Raw genomic sequence first — 20,028 nt, 5'->3', positions numbered from 1 at the left:
ACCCTATGTCTGGTTGTTCCATCTATAGTGATATCTTGAAGTCTCCCACTGTTATTGTTGAAACATCTATAGCTCCCTTTAGTTTTGCCACTGTTTTCCTCATGTACTTTGGAGCACCTTGATTGGGAACATAAAAACATTTATGATTATTTCCTCCTGATGAGTTTTCCCTTTTATTAATACATAGTATCCTTCTTCGTCTCTTAAGATGTCTTTACATTTAAGATCTATTTTATCTGATACTAGTATAGCTACTCCTGCTTTCTTTTGTTTACAGCTTGCATAGAAGATCTTTTTCCATCCTTTCACTTTCAATCTATTAGTGTCCATGGGTCTAAAATGTTTCTCTATAGCTGGGGATTATATTTTTAAATCCATTCTCTCAATCTGTATCTTTTAACTGGTGAGCTTAATCCATTAATGTTCAAAGTAATTACTGTAAAAACAGTTATTGAATCTACCATTTTATCCTTTAGTTTTGGTCAGGTCTATATATCCTTTTCCTTCTCTTTCTTTTTATCCTTTAAGTTACCATTACTGGTATTCCTCAATTCTGTGTCCTCCTCCAGATCTCCCTCTCCTGTCTTTTTTTTTTTTTTTTTTTACAGCTGACAAGACTCCCCTAAGTATTTCTTGCAGGACAGGTCTCTTCCTGACTAGTTCTCACAATCTTTGATGCTTTTTAACTATCCATCAGTTTTGAAGGATAACTTGGCTGGATAAAGAATTATTGGCTGGAAGACTTTCTCACTCAGGATCTTAAATATATCATACCACTGCCTTCTTGCTTCTGTGGTGCCTGCTGAGTAGTCTGAACTCAGTCTTATGTGTTTTCCCTTGTATATACTAGATCACTTTTCTCTTGACGCTTTCAGGACTTTCTGTTTCTCTTCAACATTTGATAGTTTGATTAGTATGTGTCTTGAAGTATACCTATTTGGATTTATTCTATTTGTGGCTCAGTGGACCTCTTTGACTTGCATATTTATATCTCTGATAAGGGTTGGGAAGTTTTCCCCAATTACATCTTCAACTAACTTTCCTAACCATTTAATCTTCTATTCTCCTTCTGGGACACAGTGATTCTTATATTTGTGTGCCTCTTGTTGTTTATCATTTCTCTTAATTCCAATTTCATTTTTTCCATCTTCCTTGCCATTTTTTTATTTTGGGTATTCTAGTTCAGTTGTATCTTCTAGTTCACTTACTCTTCCTTCTGGTTCTTTTCCTCAGGCCCACACCTGACTGCAGTAGTGGTTCAAAGATGGCAAACTCAGCTGGGGTTGGGGGGGGCTGAGGGGGGCTGCTCCTAGTGTGTAGAACAGGGATTGCTGATCAGTGCCTAAGGGATCAGTCTACAGCACCCAATGCCCGGCAGTCCCACTGCATGCCATGCCAGTCAGGCTATCACCAGCAGCCGACCAGGTTACTCCTCCCAGTGCCTGGGGGTGCAGTCCTTTTGGTGGATAACCTGGTCCAGCTCCAGTCTCCCTATAGGTGCTCCCAACTGCAAACCTGCATGAGGAAGTTTCCCCCTGCCAGCATCTGTGGCAGACTGGAGTGGAGAGATAGTCAGTCTCCTCCAATCCACACCTCCCTTCATGCTGCAGTCCACCCCTAATGGGGATCACAGCTGATCTGACCTACCCTGCTCTCCCCATCCTGACACCCCACTTCTCTTCTTCCCCCAACCCTCCTGGAGGCCCTTTATGCTTACTCACATCCCAGGACCGCAGTCCCAGTCATTCTCTCCCCATCCCCATCTTGTTCTTCAGAGCAGGAATGAATTCAATCCACTCTGCTCTGCCATCTTCCTAGAGGCCCTAAGATGCCTCTTCTTAACAAAAGTAAGAAGTAACAATATAAAAGGAGAAACTCGACAGCTGGATAGTTGGGGAAAAAAAAGCTCAATATAATCCTTTAGCCAGAAAATGTTCTGTATGGTCTTTAGTAGTTAGAAAATTCTTATTATATAAAAGCTTTTTCTAGCACAGGTTGCTATAACCTAATCTAAAAAATTTACTCTCTGTTCCTAGTTATATTAACTAGATGTACCCAGCTTTGCCTGCAGAGATAAGATTACAGCCAAAAAAAAAAAAAAAAAAAAAAACCAGAATGGGACCAAGCCAGAAACTAATAAATCGGCACCTTCTACTCTTTGAAGAACAAGATCAAAGCCTGAAAGGTCAGCAAAAAAGATAACAAAATATACTGATTGTGGTAGTTAGATTCAGTTGTCAACTTGGCCAGGTGAAGGCACCTAGTTCTGTTGCTGTGGACATGAGCCAATGGTACGTGAACCTCATTTGTTGCTGATTACATCTGCAGTCGGCTAGGAGGAGTGCCTGCTGTGATGAATGATGTTTGACTTAAATGGCTGGTGCTTAAATGAGAGAGCGCACTGTGGCACAGCCCAAGCAGCTCAGTATACCTCAACTCAGCACTCGCAGCTCAGCCCAGGCCTTTGGAGGTGCAAAAAGAAATCACCCTGGGGAAAGTTGTTGGAACCCAGAGGCCTGGAGAGAAGGCCAGCAGAGATCATCCTGTGCCTTCCCACGTAAGAAAGAACCTCAGTTGAAAGTTAGCTGTCTTTCTTCTGAAGAACTAATGAAATAAATCCCCTTTTATTAAAAGCCAATCTGTCTCTGGTGTGTTGCATTCTGGCAGCTAGCAAACTAGAACAATGATCAAACAAAAATAAACAGGCAACCATTATGCAATCTTAATGAATCCTGTGACTTGCACTTAGTTTTGCTTGTTTTTCTCTGGATTTCTTCTGGACCCTTGCCATTCCTTTGTCTGTTTGGGTTATAAAAGCCCAATAACCTTCTTCACTTTGAAGTCATCTCAGAAAGATTTTCTTCCAGTTCCTTGTGGATGTATCTTCAATAAACTCACCTTCTCACCAAAGCAAAGACACTTGTTCCTCGTTTCATGCAGAATCAGCCAGGTCTCAATATAGATGACCATGTTTTTCTGATGGTAACAGTCTGGAGAAATATATCTCTATATTTTTGAAGGCACTGACATTTTGGGTAGTCTTGATATTTGTAGCTGAACCTTATATTAATTCAATGACTGAACAGACACCCCCCCCCCCCAAAATAGAAATGAGGGTAAAAGCCATGTAGATATGAGAAAAAGCATCTCAAGCCAAAAAATACACCTAAAGTGGGATCATCCTCAGAGTATTTGAGGAACAGCAAGGAAACTAGGGTGATTGAAAGACAGGGAGAGTGTTAAGAGACAGGGACAGTGAGGTTTTGGTGGGGCATTCGGATCATTTAAGGTAGTTTTCATTTTTAATTTACTTTAAATTACAATATAGTTCATATGTACAAAAAATGCATATGATACATATATTTTAAAGAATAATGAAGCAAATACTGTGTAATTACCACCAATGTTGAGAAATAGAATGCTGCCAGGACCTTGAATGCTCTCTGGTGCATCCTCTTCCCAGCCCAGAGACAACCACTATTTTTTATTTTTGAGAATCATAGCCTAGCTTTATAGATATAACACCTATATATAAAATAGAAAGTAAATTGTTCACTTTTGCTTCTTTTTAAACTTTATACCCTTAAAACTGCACTGTTATTTTTTTTGACTTGTCCTTTCATTCAACATTAGGTTTGTGAGATTCATCCATGTTATAGAAACAGCTGCGATTCAACTTTTTCTTTCATATAATATCTGTATAATAATAATGGCTAAAAATTTCATTTTGAATCCAGATTTCCTGGGTTCAAATTCAAGCTATATTATGTGCTAGCTATGTAACTGTGACAAGTTAATGAACTAGTCTGTGCTCAATTTCTCCGTCTGCAAAAAGGAGATAATACAACTACCAATATCATGGGGCTGCTGTGCCAATTAAAGTAAGTTGCTATATATAAAGTAATCAGAACTGTGCTTTGGCACATGGCAAGTGCTGTATGCACCCATTCTGGTGTATATGGACATTAATGCTATTTCTAGTTTAGAGGTATCATGAAAAATTCTGCTGTGAACACTCTTGTACATGTTTCCTAGTGCACACAAACAAGACTTTCTCTAATGCACACACCAAGCAGTGGAATTGCTGAATCATACAGTATGCTGATGTATACTAAGTAAAGCCAAACGTTTCCAAAATCTCTGTGCTAATTTATTCTGCAACAGTGAATGAGAGTTCCCTTTGCTCCTTATTCTAAACAACATTCATCGTCAGATTTTTAATTAAAAGTGAGTAGGTAATAGAATACTATCCCTTTATTTTGTTTCCCTGGTTGCTGAGATCAAACATCTTTATCTACGTTTGAGAAATTTCACTTACCTCTCTTCTGAATTACCTGTTCAGTATTTCACCCATTTTTCTACTGCATTGTCTGTCTTCTCCTTAATTCATAGGAAATATTTATATTTGTATTTTCTAGCTCCTAGCTCTTTATGAGTTTTGCAGATATTCTCCTCTGAACATATAATCTGCCTATTCATTCTTTCTGCTGTTTGGATAAGCCATTCTTAACTTTCATGAAATCAAGTGATATCTTTATCAGGTTAAGGAAATTCACTTCCATTCCTAGTTACATGGATGATGGATTTTATCAAATGATTTTTCTGCATCTACTGAGATAATTTTATTTCATGCCACTCATTTGTTAATGGAACATATCACATCAACTGCTTGTCTAATGTTAAACTATAATTGAGTTCCTAGGGTAAATCCAGCTAGTTCATATTTATCCTTTTTAAATACTACTAGACCCAGTTTGATGATATTTCATTTAAAAGCTGTTTATGTTCATGAGTGATACTAGCTTATATTTTCTTTGTAGGAAGAACTGTCTACTAATTCAATTTCTTTAAATGATTATTAGACAATTCAGATTTGAAATCTCTTCTTAACAGTTTTGGGTAAAATAAAGTTTGCTATTGCTGTTCACTCCAATCAGATTTTCAAATTTATTGGCATAAAGTTGTATAATATCCTATTATATTTTTAATGGTCCTGCATTAAGCCATTTAGCATCTAGTTGTGTTTTTCCTTACTGATATTTAATATTTGTTCCTTTTTTTCTTCAGCAGTTGCACCAGAGATCTGTCAATGTATTAGTTTTTATAAAGAACCACTTTATAAAATTGCTGATCTATTGTATTTTTGTATTTCATTTATTTCTACTCTTTATCTTTTTTCTCTTCTATATTTTATTTTATTCTTATTATAACTTAATATGGATGTTTGGCTCATCCATTTTCTAATCTATATGTTTGAAGCTATAAGCTTCACTTTAAGTATTACTCTAATTGTATTCCACAAGTTTTGATATATTGTATGTGGGGGGTTCATTCACTTTTTTAGCCCTTTTATTGAGATATGTTCACATGTCATACAATACATTCAAGGTGTATAATCAATGACTTTTAGTATAATCACAGTTATGTATTCATTATCATCATCAATTTAGGACATTTCATTACTGCAAAAAGAAAAATCTCATACCGCTTAAGAGTCATCTCTCAATCCCTCTATCCTTCTCCAGCCCTACATTACCACTAATTTGTCTCTATAGATTCATTTTTATTTAAAGAATACTAAAATAATACTGTTAACTATATTCTAAAGTTTGCATTAGGCTTATTTTTTCCCCCATATAGCACCCTAGTATTAACAGCTTGTACTAGTGACATATATTTGTTATAGTTCATGAAAGAACATTCTTATATTTGTATTATTCACCACGGACATCATTCACCATAGAGTTCACTGTTACACATTCCCATGTTTTATCCTCTAGCTTTCCTTCTAGTAACATACACGATCTAACACTAATCCTTTCATCCACATTCATACACGTAATTCAAAACTCTTCATTATACTCACAGTAATGTGCTACCATCACCTCTATCCATCTGCAAACATTGACGATCAACCTACATAAATTCTGCACAAATTAAGCATCAGCTTCCCACTCTTTATCCCCATTCTATTTCCTGGTAACCTATATTCTAGATTCTAACTTTATTAGTTTGTTTATTGTACTTAGTTCACATTAGTGAAATCATACAATATTTGCCCTTTTGTGTCTTATTTCAATCAACATAATGTCCTCCAGGTTCACCCATATTGTCATATGCATTAGGACTTCATTCCTTCTTACTGTTGAAAAATATTCCATCATATGTATATGCCCCATTTTGCTTATCCATTTGGTTCATGGGCACTTGGGTGGTTTCCATCTTTTGGCAATTGTGAATAACACCACTATGAATATCGTTGTGCAATTATCTGTTCACATCCCTGCTTTTTCAGTTCTTCTGAATATATACCTAGAAGTGGATTGCTGGATCATATGGCAATTCTATACTCAGCTTCTTGAGAAATTACCAAACTCTTCCACAGTGGCTGCACCATTTTACATTTCAACCAGCAGTGAGTAAGTGCTCCTCTTTCTCTACATGTTCTCCAATACTTATAGCTTTTTCTTTAATTGTGGCCATTCTAGTATGTGTGAAATGATCTCGTTGCAGATTTGATTTACATTTTCCTATATATTGTTCTCATTGCCATTAAATTCTAAATACTTTATTTCCAATGCAATTTCTTCTGAAACTCATTATTCAGAAATATTTCAAGGCATGGGATTTTTTAAATACTCATTTTATCACTGATCTCTAAATTACATTGTAGTCAGAGAACATGGTTCTGTATTTCAATTCTTTGAAATATATGAAATTTATGGTCTAGTATTTGGTCAGTTTTTATGTATGTCTAACTTGTGCTAAAGAAAAAAAGTGTATTTTGAGGTAGTTTGATGTACTGTTCTACATTACGCAAATTAATTAACAATTCAATTTTTCTGTACATTTCTAATGTTATATGCTTGGTTTATATTTAAATTTATTTATATTTTAATATTTAATACTATTTCCTGAAGTGACGCGATTTTTTATTCTCTATGCACTTCTGACATTTTTGCAATATATATTTTGGCTATGCTACTAGGTGATAACTTGCTTTTATCAGTATTAACTTGTTGTCTATTTTCTTTGATAGTAATAGAGTTACATCAGAATTCTCCAGGTTAGAATTTGCCTGAGGTACCTTTTGCTATATTTTTAACTTCATTTCTATAGTCATGTCTTTTGTAAACAGCATATTATTTGTTGTATAACTGAGTAATTCAGTACATTTTCACTTAGTTATTTTTGACATGATTTTACAGCAACTATTTTAGTCTTTGCTTTCTATTTATCTCACATTTTCAGTGTTTATATTTCCTTTATTGCCATCATTTGGATTATTATAATAATCCAAATTTATCCCCCTACCAGTTTGGAAGTTTTTCACTTTTTCTTGATTACATTTTAGAACTTTATTCCAATAATGATAACTTGTAGTTCAGATTATTGTTAACCTCTTCTTTACCAACAAAAGGCCCTCACCAAAAGGAGGAAATATCCAACCTCCTTATTTGGAGAATTTTTGACAAAATCACAAGCAGTGGGGACAACCAAATCAATAGGCAGAGTCCTTGATCCTGGGGTTTGCCCCTATGAAATTTATTCCTGTAAAGGACAGGCTAAGCTTACTTAAAATTATACCTAAGAGTAACCCGCAGAGAACCTCTTCTGTTGCTCAGATGTGGCCTCTCTACACCAACTTAGCAGGTGAACTCACTGCCCTCCCTGCTACATGGGACATGACTCCCAGCAATGTAAATCTCCCTGGCAACATGGGACAGAACTCCCGGGATGAGCCAGGACCCAGCATTGTGGATTGAGAAGGACTTCTTGATCAGAAGGGGGAAGACAGAAAGGAGTCAAAAAAAAAAGTTTCAGTGGCTGAGATATCAAACAGAGTTGGGAAGTTATCCTGGAGGTTATTCTTATCCATTATATAGATATTCCTTTTTAGTTTATGGTATATTGGAGTGGCTGAGGTAAAGTACCTGAAACTGTTGAGCTGAGTTCCATTAGCCTTGATTCTTGAAGATGACTGTGTAACTACATAGCTTTTACAATGTCACTGTGTGACTGTGAAAACCTTGTAGCTGATGCTCCCTTTATCCTGGGTATGGAAAGATGAGTAAAAAAAAATAATGGACTCAAAGTAAATAATGGGGGGGTGGATATGGGGTAAAATAAATTGAGTAGATGGAAATACTATTGGTCAATGAGAAGGAGGGGTAAGGGGTATGATATGTATGAATTTTTGTTTTTACTTTTTATTTTTCTGGAGTGATGCAAGTGTTAACGATCATGATGATGAATACAAACTATGTGATATGGTGAGCCATTAATTGTACACCATGTATGGACTGTATGTGTGCGAAGATGTGTCAATAAAAATATTTTTTTAAAAAGGCAATCACCACTTCCTCATCACTCATATTACTCTTCTGGTTTTATCTTTTTTAAAACCCTACAATAAGTTGTTAATTTAAACAACATTTGTTAATCAGTTACCTTTTATGGACTTTATTCTATCACATCTGAGTTCGTCCAAGTGGGAACTCTTCCTTCTACATGACTTATCTCTCAGAATTTCTTTTAGTTAGACCAATTTATGGCAGGCTGTTCTGGTTTGTTTTTGAAATGAAAATATATCTCATTCACACACTTGAAAGACATTTTTACTTGGCACTGAATTTTTGGTTATTTTTCTATCAGCACTTTAGTTTGTTAATGCTCTTGAAATGCAATATATCAGAAGTGGGCTCGCTTTTATAAACGGAATTTAAGTTACAAGTTTATAGTTTTAAGGCCATAAAAATGTCCAAACTAAGGCATCCAGGCATACCCTAACTCAAGAAAGACTGATCTGGGAAGGCAAGTGGCTGGTGGTTGCTGATCCTTTGGCTTTCGGTCTCAAACAGCTTCCCTGGGGGCGTTTTGTTTCTGCATCTCCAAATATCTCTGTTAGCTCTGAAACTTTATCCAAAATGGTCTCTGTCAAAGGAATCCAGTAGGTAACCCACCTTGGATGGGTGGAGACACATCTCCATGGAAACCACCTAACCAAAAGGTCCCACCTACAACTGGTTGGGTCACATCTCCATGGAAACAACTTAATCAAAAAGATCTCTCCCAACAATATTGAATCAAGATTTTTAAAACATGACTTCTCTGGGGCATACACAGTTTCAAACTGGCACAACACTTAAGTGCTCACTTGGGCTTTTATAGTTGCTGATGAGAAGTCAGCTATAAGTCTGTCAATTCTTTGATGCTCTGTTTTCTCTTTTAATAGTTTACCTTAAGTGTTCTGCAGACTCACTGATATGTCAAGATATGATTCTTTGAAAATTTTTTTTATCTTCCTGATATTGTGGGTTATCTTTCAGCAGGTCTGAAAATTTTTCAGCCATGGTCTCTCTGAATATTGTCTCTTTCCCATTCTTTCTCTTCTTTTCCCTCCCTGTGCTGTGTTTTCAACATTTATACACGCCAGGTGTTTTTGGTCTGCTAAAATTGCCAGAATGCAATATATCAAAAACGGAATGGATTTTATAAAGGGGATTTATTAAGTTCTAAGTAACAATTCGAAGGCAGTGAAAATGTCCAAGTTATGGCACCAACAAGAGGTTATCTTTTCGGAGGAAAGGTAGCATCCAGATTTCTCGGTCACATGGGAAGGCACATGGTGACGTCTGCTGCCCCTTCTTGTTCACTGCTTCCAGCTTCCATTCCAGTGGCTTCTCTCCAAGCCTCCGTGGGCCTTCATTTAGCTTTCTCTGGGACAAACTCTGGATTTCATCTCTTAGCCTTCCTTGGATCTTTCCAGTTTCTGGCTATTTCTGTGAGTCCTTGCTAGCACCTGGGGTGCTGTAGAGTCTAAAAGGTCAGTTGTGCTCTCTTCCTCCCAACTCCTCAGCACCTCCCACTTTCCTCTCAATGAACAGCTGCTGCTCAGACATTAAATGATTTACAGTTAGCAAAAGTCAAATACAAAGTTATCCACTGTTTCTTGTTCATAAATTTTTTATTGAGCACCTACTATGCACCACACACCTTGTTAAGCTCTGGGATGCAAGTGAAATAAAATATCAACTCTGCTCTCCATTGAGCTTACAATCTAATATGGAAGATAAACAATACACATTAAACCAATGGATAAAATAATTACAGGTTGTGACAAGTGCTATATAAAATAAACAGGGTGAGGTAACAGAGGATTATTAGGGGACACCTACTTTAAGGTGGTAAATTGTACTCCAAGGTATTTAAAGACTGGTTTGAAGTCTGACTGCCCACTCACAAGCTGCAAAACATTTGTAAAAAATGGGGAAAATCATATCAACTCAATAAATGCTTACTACTGTTAAGGATCACAAACACACAATGCCTTCTTGCTGTTTTACAAGGCATTTCATGATCTTTCATATTCCTTAGGAAATTTCCAGTTATTCCTAACTTTCTTTCTGTCCTCTCCTTACATGACAAAGTTCTTATCAAACCTTATATTTTTACTCATTTTATTTCTATCAAATCAATTAGGTGCTTCATCTCTGTGCTGCCATTGCACCCTATCCCTCGCCTTTTTACATTGTATTGTAATTTTCCTGTTTCACTCATCTGTTTATTGTACTGGAGTAGAACTTTGGTGAGGGTAGGTACATCTATCCTGTATTCTGAGCGCTTGGTACAATGCAGTCAAATATTTGATGACTTAAATGACTGTAAGCCAAGAACACAATCACTAGAGAAGTGAAAGACATGGGAGGAAAGACGGGAAGTCTGACAGACAAAGGTCCTGAAGACAGGAACAAACAAGGGTCAAAGGACCATAGGTCTGAATTGGCCCTTAAAGCCCATTTCATCTCATTGGACTGAAACAAAGCTGTCTCCTAATCAGCTACAGGGTGTAAGAAGTCTTAAATCCTAATTATGGTAATAAGAAGGGTCAGGTCTGAACATAGGAATAAGTTGCTACAATTCAGTAACAGAAAATGTTGTTGGGCATGAAGTAATAGAAAACCTCACAGCCTAACTGTTGGATGAATCACCCATAAGAATGTTGGAGATACTGAGAATGACCACAAACTTGAGATGGCAAGGAACACTGTAAGCAAGTGAAGCCTTCAACAAATCAAAGGAGGTTACTTGATAAGAGTAGCTGATGGTATAACCTCTTTGCATGGGCTTCAGACAGGTAGAGATTTTTATTAGAGGACTAGGGGGAAATTATTTAGAAGCTACAATAAGGACAAAGGGCAGGGTCTACCACCTCATAAGATATGTGACACATGAACACAGCCTGCACTGGTGAAAGTTGCAGGGGATTGGCAGGACCTAAGGGGATAGCCAAGCTTCAGCTGTGGAAGACATGAGGAGGAAAATCAAAACAGAAGTTGAGATGTAGCTGAACATGGTTTGGGAAGGAAAGAGTAGGTGGGAGACTAGGAGTGACTATGATACATACAGAATGGAGGCAAGAGAAGGTGATAATGGATGACAAACACAGTTTGTAATTTCTTAAAAGACTGCAGCAAAACAGGTATTAGCCAGTACAAGACTACTTGAGACCTCAGAGGTTGTGGACTTGCTTGTAGTTACCATGACAAGGAGGCTTTGGGCTGCTTTAGTCCACCTAGTGTAGCAGTCACTGCTTCTTCTCCCAACGGTGATGGATAACTTGAATACTCTCAGCATCATGGGGGAGTGTATTACTTATGACTCTCAATTCTTTAGATTTTGTGTCCTCAACCAAACATAAGTCGCAGAATCAAATACTTCATGGACATTTCCTTCCTGATATGTCATAGCATTTTAAACTCGCTGTCTACTTTCAATGATTAATCTCCACACTGCATCCTTTCTCTGTAAGTAGGAAAAATTATCCTCCAAGTTACCCAGGTTGCGAAATGTACTCGGCCCTTTCCCTTCCATCCATCGACTGGATTTTGAGTCTTCCTTTGAAATGACTCCAGTATCCTTCATTTCTTACTTATTTGGCAATCATCTGAATCCAGACCTCACAATTTTATGTCTAGATTCCCAAACCAGTCTTCTAACTAACCTAATATTATACTTTAGTTTAGTCAGAGGGTTTCTGAGGCAGATCTGGATCATCCTTCCAAGTTTACTACCTATTCACTGTGATTTTGGGAAAATTATCTAAATCTGCTTTTATTTGCAAAATGGGAATACTATTTTCTTTTGAAAGGTAATTGTGAAGAATGAGACATTCTTGTAAAGTTCTTAGTACAAGGCCTGTTACAGGATAAGAATCCAATGAAAAACAGCTAAATTAAAGCTATTTTTCTTTAAACTTGATTATACAGACATTAACGTAGAGGACCAGATCTTTTATACTATTCTATCCCCCATACACGTACAAACCATACTGAAAAACATTTGTTGAATAGTTTGACGAAGAACAAACAAAAGATATGATAATGACGTTCTTACTCACTTAAAACAATACAAAATAAAAGATGGGGGGAAGTTGTAAAAGCCATTTAGAAATAAAAAGCATTTGGAGAGATAATGAACGTGGTATACCAAACAAGAAAATGTTCCACCTTGAATATTTGAAGGTGGCAATGTTTTTCTTTCCCCACAGCCAACCTCAGAACACTAAGAATGAGATATAATCAGAAACACAGCAAATTGCAAAGTCAAACAGGCAAAGCCTGGACATTCTTTCAGTATTGTTTTAGCTTTACCACCTTTCCACCTTCGGTTGGGCCTTTGCCTTGGGAGACCCTACTGGCTTTGGAGAGCTCAGAAAGACCAAGATGGAGCCTCCGGGAAGCGGAAAAAGAAGGCTGCATACTAAGGGTTGACTGTACCCACAAACAGTAAATAAAGTGACAAGATTTTCAAACTAAAAATGGAAAATGTAGTATGACAGAGAATATTTGTTCTACTTCATAGTGCAAGTAAACTACGTGAGAAATAATTTGGATACCCTATATGTTTCTGGAATATGTTATGTAGAGATATTTGAAACTGGGACAGTTTGGGAAAATCTCTGACAATTACCTCCAAGTTGGTTAGCCCAATTTGTCAGTGTCAGAAGGGCAGAGGGTCTTAGTGCAGAAACCTGCACAGAAATAAATGTTGCATGTTTTTGGAAAACATGTTAAATAGCACTTTTCATAGCTTGGTTAGCTATAAATTAACACAATCATCTGAAAAGGTGTTCTGTCTCAAGAACTACAAAAATATTCATACCCTTTGACCCAGAATTTCAACCTTTAGGAATTTCCTAAGGAAATAATTATGCACAAAGAACTTCACTGCTGCATTATAAGATGCAATCTAAAATGTCCAACTGGGAAAAGGTACATGAATCATGGCACAAACATACAACGGGATATCATGTAATTAATAAAGGTTGGCATGGCTTTAAATGATATGAAACAATGCCTCTATGTTGAGAAAAAAAAATAAGATACAAATTTATATTGAGAACCATTCAAAATTTGTAAACTTTAGCACAAGCAGTACAGAGACAAACAAGAAATATGCAAAAATAGTAAAAGTGATGTTTTTTCCTGGGTGACAATTATAGGCAATTGTTATTTTTCTTTACACTTTTTTGTACTGTATAAATTATTCACAATGAGCATACATTAGCAATGAACAGAAATAACAAAGACATTATTCAACCAGGCAGCATTAAAGAATTTTTTAAATTATAGCTTTGTTCTAATAATTGGAGTGTGGTTCATTTAAAAAAAAAAAAAAGAGGCTCACAAAGCAATCATTTATTTGACAGAAGTGTCAGATTGCTAAAAACCAGAAAAATTCTTTTTTTTTCGTGAGTTTTACTGTATTCAAGTATAACTGTAACAAAAAGATGGCGAATCAGGATGACTCACTAATCACCTATCTAAAGGACAACTCCAGGCTCCCCATACCACATGGATCCAGGGTCACTGATTCAATGTCAGATCCAAGTTTAAATGGTGAGCTGCTCCACATTTCCTAAGATGAAAAGGGCTGGGAAATAATTCAGTATGACACTCAACAGAAATGAATGTTTAAACTCACAGAAAAAAAAAAAGTAGGAAAATCAAAGCATTTACTACAAGCAAGAAGAAAATATCTAATTGCTGTTTTACCAAAAACCGGGAGTAGAGAAATGGCTGGCACACCCAAGACTCAAACTAAAGCTTTCTAAAAATTGACTTTACTTAAAAACACAAAATGTAACTAATGATACTTTATTGGTAGAAGAATACAGGTAACATGGTTATTAAATAACGAGTGTCCAGGACTGGTCTGAAGGCAAAAGGTCTGAGAAGTCTGAATATCAGTCAGAATAGTCTCCATTCAGTACCACTTCCCCGACTCACCTAAAATGCAACATTTTATCTTTCTTCAAATTCCTTTAACTCTATGAAAGAGAAGCCCACTTATATCAAAAGTTATGAATAAACTTAGTTATATTCAATCTCTCTCACTTATGCATACATTCACTCTAGCTTTACTTAAACACATTATCATCAAGTAAATGTCATGTAACCTAAACTCACTTTGTTTCATTTGGCCTTTATAATAATTCTTGTATTGGATGGCTAGAAATGGAAATAAATACTAAATTGGTTCACTTAAGAGTCAGAAGGTTAGTGTAAGTAGTCCTTAGGTGTGAAGCAATATTCAGCACCATATACATGGGCAGGATTAGCCTATGCAAGTAAAGCCCTTGCTTTTAAGTGAAGATAAAAATGCAAGTTGGCTTATGAATGTAAAGACTAACAACTGTAGCCCCTTTCCTTAAACAAGATACTCAGATGATCACTCTATGGTCAACATCTAAGTAACAGCCAAGATCATTCCCTCTGAAACCGCATTATACATGGTTAAGCAGAAACCTGTGCTAACAAAATGGACTGCTAAAAAGTCAGGATTCTAGCAAAGGATAATGGCTAAATAATCATGATGTTTCCATAATGCTAAAGGTATAAAGCATGCACCTTCAAAGATACATATACAATGTAAGCCCCAATTTAAAGATTACAAACTTAAACATTAGTCACAAGTATGTGATAAATTAAAAACATATATGGACTTTCAGTGTAAAGTACCAAAAATGAACACTAAAACTGTTCACATAAGTACTGAAAAGGAAATAAAGCACAACTACTAATTTCTATTAATATTTTCATTTACCTTAAAAAACTCTGTTGGTTAAATTGGGAGGGGAGCTTTCTGAGACTCTAAAGGGTAACAAAATGATAACAAATATACAACATTTCTTTATTAACAAATTATACCACACAAATCAGGTTATCTGATTACAGAGTTAACTGAAATTGCATCTGAATTTAGAGCAGCAACATAACACCTTACTAGGACAAAATTCTTTATTTGGAGCAAAGGACTGTAAGATGAATTGGAAATGTAACACCTAAGAAGATATAACTGGCAACTATGGTGCAACTACTGCCAGAAAATTGTTTCTTTTCTGCATCTTTAGTAATAAGTAGCCCTCCCAAAGGGATTTTAAAGAAATGATGTAGCCAAAGAAGGGATGATGTAGGGAACCACATGAAATTTAATCAGTACAAAAGCACACAAAGGCCAGGAAAACTTGAGAAAATATAAAGGGACAGGCTCTCGGAAGCTACCTCAACCATGAAGTAATTTGTCCTTTCTCCAAAGGAAATTGGAGATTCCTTATCTGGGAACTTCAGTTTGAGAAATCAATTAAGTTGGGTTCATCAGGGGGGGAAAAGGGTGTTGTTTTTACAGGAAGTAGATATAGCTTAAAGAGAGAGAAAGCTAGGCATTAGGAAAGTAATGTGGCCTTTAGGAGTCAATAATTATTTAGGAAACCAAATGAAGCAAAGGAGAATATAAAATCTGGGTGAACAACTTTCTCTAAGCAGTAAAACTCAGTTTCCTGACTGATTTAAAATCAAACACTATAGAAGAGTGGTTTTCAAAGTGCACCAGCAGAACCATAAGGGCTCCCTGGAGTGTCTGGGGCAGAGTGGAAAGAGACATTAAGGAGGTTCCAGGTCATACTTCCCAATTCTTCTTTACTTCAATGCAAACATTTCTTTAAAAAGGAATCTGCTTCTGCTCCCATCCCTTGATAATTTTTATTTTCTTCATGTTTGAAAATCATTGCCATCAAGCCGAGATTACTGAGCCAAGAAAGATAATCAGAAATCGAAAACATTTTTTGTCGTTAATAAAATATAAAATGTTTCAACAAATATTTGTATATTATTCTGTAAAATAAATGAACAAGTTAAAAATCTTAGGAAGAAATTAAACTTTGTTATTCCTACATTCCCTAAACTTTTTCTTCCACTGCTATCAAGCTCTCAATGTTTCTGGAGAGTGTGACCAAAATTCTAAGGAACATTCCAGCCACAACTTACCCCCTAAAAAAACATTTCATGCAATGGCTATGAAGAGTTTCTTTTAGAGAAAGCCTCCAGATTTACAGAAAACTCTCAACTAAGAATGTACAGTTAACAAAATAATACAAATTATGCCAGGCCAGAATCTGTATAGTGTTCTTCAACATAATAACTAACTAAAAAACAGCAGCCAAATCCCAGAATTTCATTCTGATTAGGAAACAATATCAAAGTGTAAATTATGGGGGAAAATGAGTAACAAAGACCATTTTTCTTTGATGGGATCAAGAAAAAAGTGAACTGCAAGAAGTAAAATAGAACCCAAGCTTTGGCCACCTATCAAGGCTTCATTACTTCAGTAAAATAGAAGAAATCTCCGCGGAAAGGACTCATTCTGCAAACACACCTCCTTTCCATATTTCCTTTTCCCTTCACATCACGTTAAGCCCAAGTTGCTGTCATTCTTAAATCACTACATTTTTTTAATTAGAAAACTTTACTTGAATATTTACATAATTTTATTGCTGTATATTACAACAAAAAATTTTAACTGGTTTGTAGAATCCATCCAGTAACATATGAAATTGAAATCCATCTCTTAAGAAGACAGATAAAGTTATGGCTGAATATATCTGCTGCTCAGGGTACAGCATGAGTAAGAAAAATCCTTGCATGTCATCTGGTTCTTGCTGCAGTCATCTGTGTTCATCTCTCAGAAAGCAAAAGAATCCATTTGACGTTTCGATAAATACCAAAGAAACTGCCAAAAAAAAATAAGTTCCATGGACCAGAGATCCAAGAAAGACCAGTTTTGATTAATGACTCCTAGAATCGAGAGTCCTCTTTAGTCCAATGAGATGATATCAGGAATGTTACTTCCACTGCTGGTTATGACCCCTGTCTCACTCCTGCTGCTGGATGAACTAACATGAGTACTGCTTTCATGGGGGCTGGTGGTGGTGACAGACGCACTGCTTGCTGTTAAGGGTGAGGTGAGACTATCCAAAAACATAGGAGGACAGTACTGCTTGAAACAAACAATGATTCCGATAAGGAAGAGGCTACATTGATTTTAAATAAAGAGACTAGAAATAGTTAGATATGCACAAGCGATAGCTATATATTTAAATAGCACTGGAATTTTTAAATTTTCTCAGACCTTCACATCTTTGGGAGGAATTGGGTATGAATTAGGTAAGTTTACGTTATTTAGGAAATGGCGAACATTGCTGATTCTGTCAAAAGGTGTAGAACTTGTCTGTTACTATACACATAGGTAATAGTACAAACAATGTTAACAATAACTAAAGTCATTTAACTAAACATGAGCCCCATGATTGTGAATCATACTCAATCTTAATTAGAATATGCTCATTAAATGTATTTTACACCAGGTTAAATCACAGTGTAAAAGGCTGGTATTAAGCAAAAATGCTAATGCAAAATTCAGTAATTCTTTCAAAACTTAAAACAATTAAACCCTATGTTGACTGACCAGCTGAACAGTGTGGTGCTTGACTCCTTTGTACACACAAATAAAACAGTATCTATGTAATTAGAATGGCAAAATTCATTTTAAAATAGAGACTACATGGTGTCTAAATACCACTGCATGCTCAGAAAAGAGAATTAGCTCATGAAATCATATTTTGGAATACATCTTAAAGGTGAGCTAATCTAATCTTCCTTATAAAATGTGCTTATTTTATGTGCCCTCACCACCCTGGTAGCTGATTCCCAAAGAAATTCAAAACTGAGTTTAATATTCTAATACTGACCAAAAAGACTAGAGAGAGGCAAGAGCTAAGTGTTTTGTTTTATACCAACACAGCATATTTTATGGGAGAAACAACTGCACTAACTTTAACAAGCAAGCACAGTCTAGTATATATTCAACAAACAGATTTACTAAGCGCATCTTTATTTTTAATGTATGAGAGAATACCAGTAGGATATCTGATCCTTATTATTCATCCTATACATTACTCAACCTATTATTAGAGATACAGAATCACAGAACAAGAATTTAAAATTGAAGTTGTTTAGACTAACATGACTTTCAAGGCCTGTAATATGGGAACTACCACCCCAGGTTTAAACTGTCAGTGGAAGAGCAACAACTAAAACTCAGTCGGCCCTTCAAAAAACGTATTTATTTAATGTTTAAGAGAGATCACTGCCGTGGTTCATCAATGAAATGAATGCCGCATACAAAGAGATTCAAAGGACACTGGTTAAGGGGGAGAGGGAAAAGTTTTTAAAAGCTTCTAAGGAGCACTAAATACAGCTGAATTCTTAGGTATTAAAATTCTTCTCTAACAACAAATCAATTTCCAACTTCCCACTAACCTTGGGCAAAAATCTGGAAAAAAATAGCCCAGAAACTTACATTTTTATTCCTGCTACCTCTCATGCAGTTTTTGACTGCCTCATAGTGTAAAAAGGCACCTTTCCTCATTTACATAATGAGTGCTAGATGCTACAGTCCTGCAGTCAATGTGCTCTATGCATTGAATGTTTATAGTACAAGGATTATAGTCATTTATCTCTCACTCTATCTTGGAGGTATAATGGGCACATATCTGCACAAGGATGAGAGGGAATAAGGGTGTAACATGGGGGTAAAGTAGAAACATACTTCTAAGGTAAACTGAAGACACAACTGTACCCTTTTCCTGATTTAAATGTTAGCCCACCATGAAGTGTGCCAAACACAGTTATGAAATCAAAATCCTCCAGGCGCCAAGATCATTTTTTTCAAAAGGGTTGTTCACATAAAAAAATCAGTTAATCTTTTAAATCTGAAGTGTCCATTTCCTGAAAAAATATATGGGTACTTTTGTTACAGAATCTCCTAATGTAACAAACTCAAGGTTCTAAGAAGAAATTCCTCTCTGGCACATTACCATGGGCCCAAATTTCCCATGTCCAGTTTATGAGCTCAGATACACAGTACTGGAACAGGAGGAGGCTGATTTTGAGCACCCCATGAAGCAGTGCTCCACGGTTCTTCCTTCATCCTTCCCTACCCTAAACATTTCTCTGTTTTTTTCCTTTCTTCCTCTGCTTCACTTTCTCCTTCCCTTTACCCAGGCTGTTTCCTCCTCTGCTCTGCCTCTGCTATAAGCCTGACAGTGGAATCCATGCTTACTCCAAGGTCTTCTTGTTGGAACACTGGGATATTAGAGTTTATCATCTACGACAGAAGACAGGGGTGATTGGTACACAGCAATTTTAAATTGGGGCATCCCAAACGTCTAGATCTGATAGGCTTAAAACGGGGAAGTATAAAGCTGATGACTGAAATGTGTTTAATAAGCTACTGGTTTTATATGTATATTGTCCTATAAATAATCTCTAAAGCTTTAACCTCCAACCATCTAGCACTGCTTCCCCTCATTCTAGTCACTTCCCCAAATTATAATCACTCAAAATATAAAAAATGTCAACTGATCATTGAACCGAATAAAATGTCAGAAATCGAAAAATTGACTTCCATGAATAAAACCTGTGAAATACTTATACAGTACCACCTTTTCATCAATGTTAAGTAATTAGAGTTGACTGTCCTGATTTTATGCAACTGGTTATTTTTAGTTATTATGACATAACGAACAATCAAATACAAATTAGTTGCTTAAATTCAGGATACATACCTGGGGATCAACTGGAATAAGGGAAAGAAAATCCAAACCTAAAACAAAAATGCTTTGTTAAT

General features: G+C 36.2%; 1 protein-coding gene across 9 annotated transcripts in view; it reads right to left on the bottom strand.

The window, feature by feature from the left end:
- The window catches only part of PIAS2 (protein inhibitor of activated STAT 2), a 189,476-nt gene that overhangs the window by 26,785 nt on the left and 142,663 nt on the right, over positions 1–20,028 (bottom strand). For 3 of the 9 annotated variants that reach the window (XM_077135542.1, XM_077135540.1, XM_077135543.1), the window contains 2 exons: positions 19,967–20,004; positions 13,741–17,337 (listed from right to left, as the gene is read on the bottom strand). In XM_077135542.1, coding sequence (XP_076991657.1) covers positions 17,155–17,337; positions 19,967–20,004 — 221 coding nt within the window. In that variant the 3' untranslated portion in view covers positions 13,741–17,154. The other 6 variants (XM_077135541.1, XM_077135547.1, XM_077135549.1 and 3 more) reach the window with 6 other exon arrangements.

Source organism: Tamandua tetradactyla, chromosome 18 (genome assembly GCF_023851605.1).
Source record: "Tamandua tetradactyla isolate mTamTet1 chromosome 18, mTamTet1.pri, whole genome shotgun sequence".
In the NCBI taxonomy this organism is placed as follows: Eukaryota; Metazoa; Chordata; class Mammalia; order Pilosa; family Myrmecophagidae; genus Tamandua; species Tamandua tetradactyla.
The sequence above is the reverse complement of the archived record's forward strand: the minus strand, read 5'-3'. Positions and strand labels throughout refer to the sequence as shown.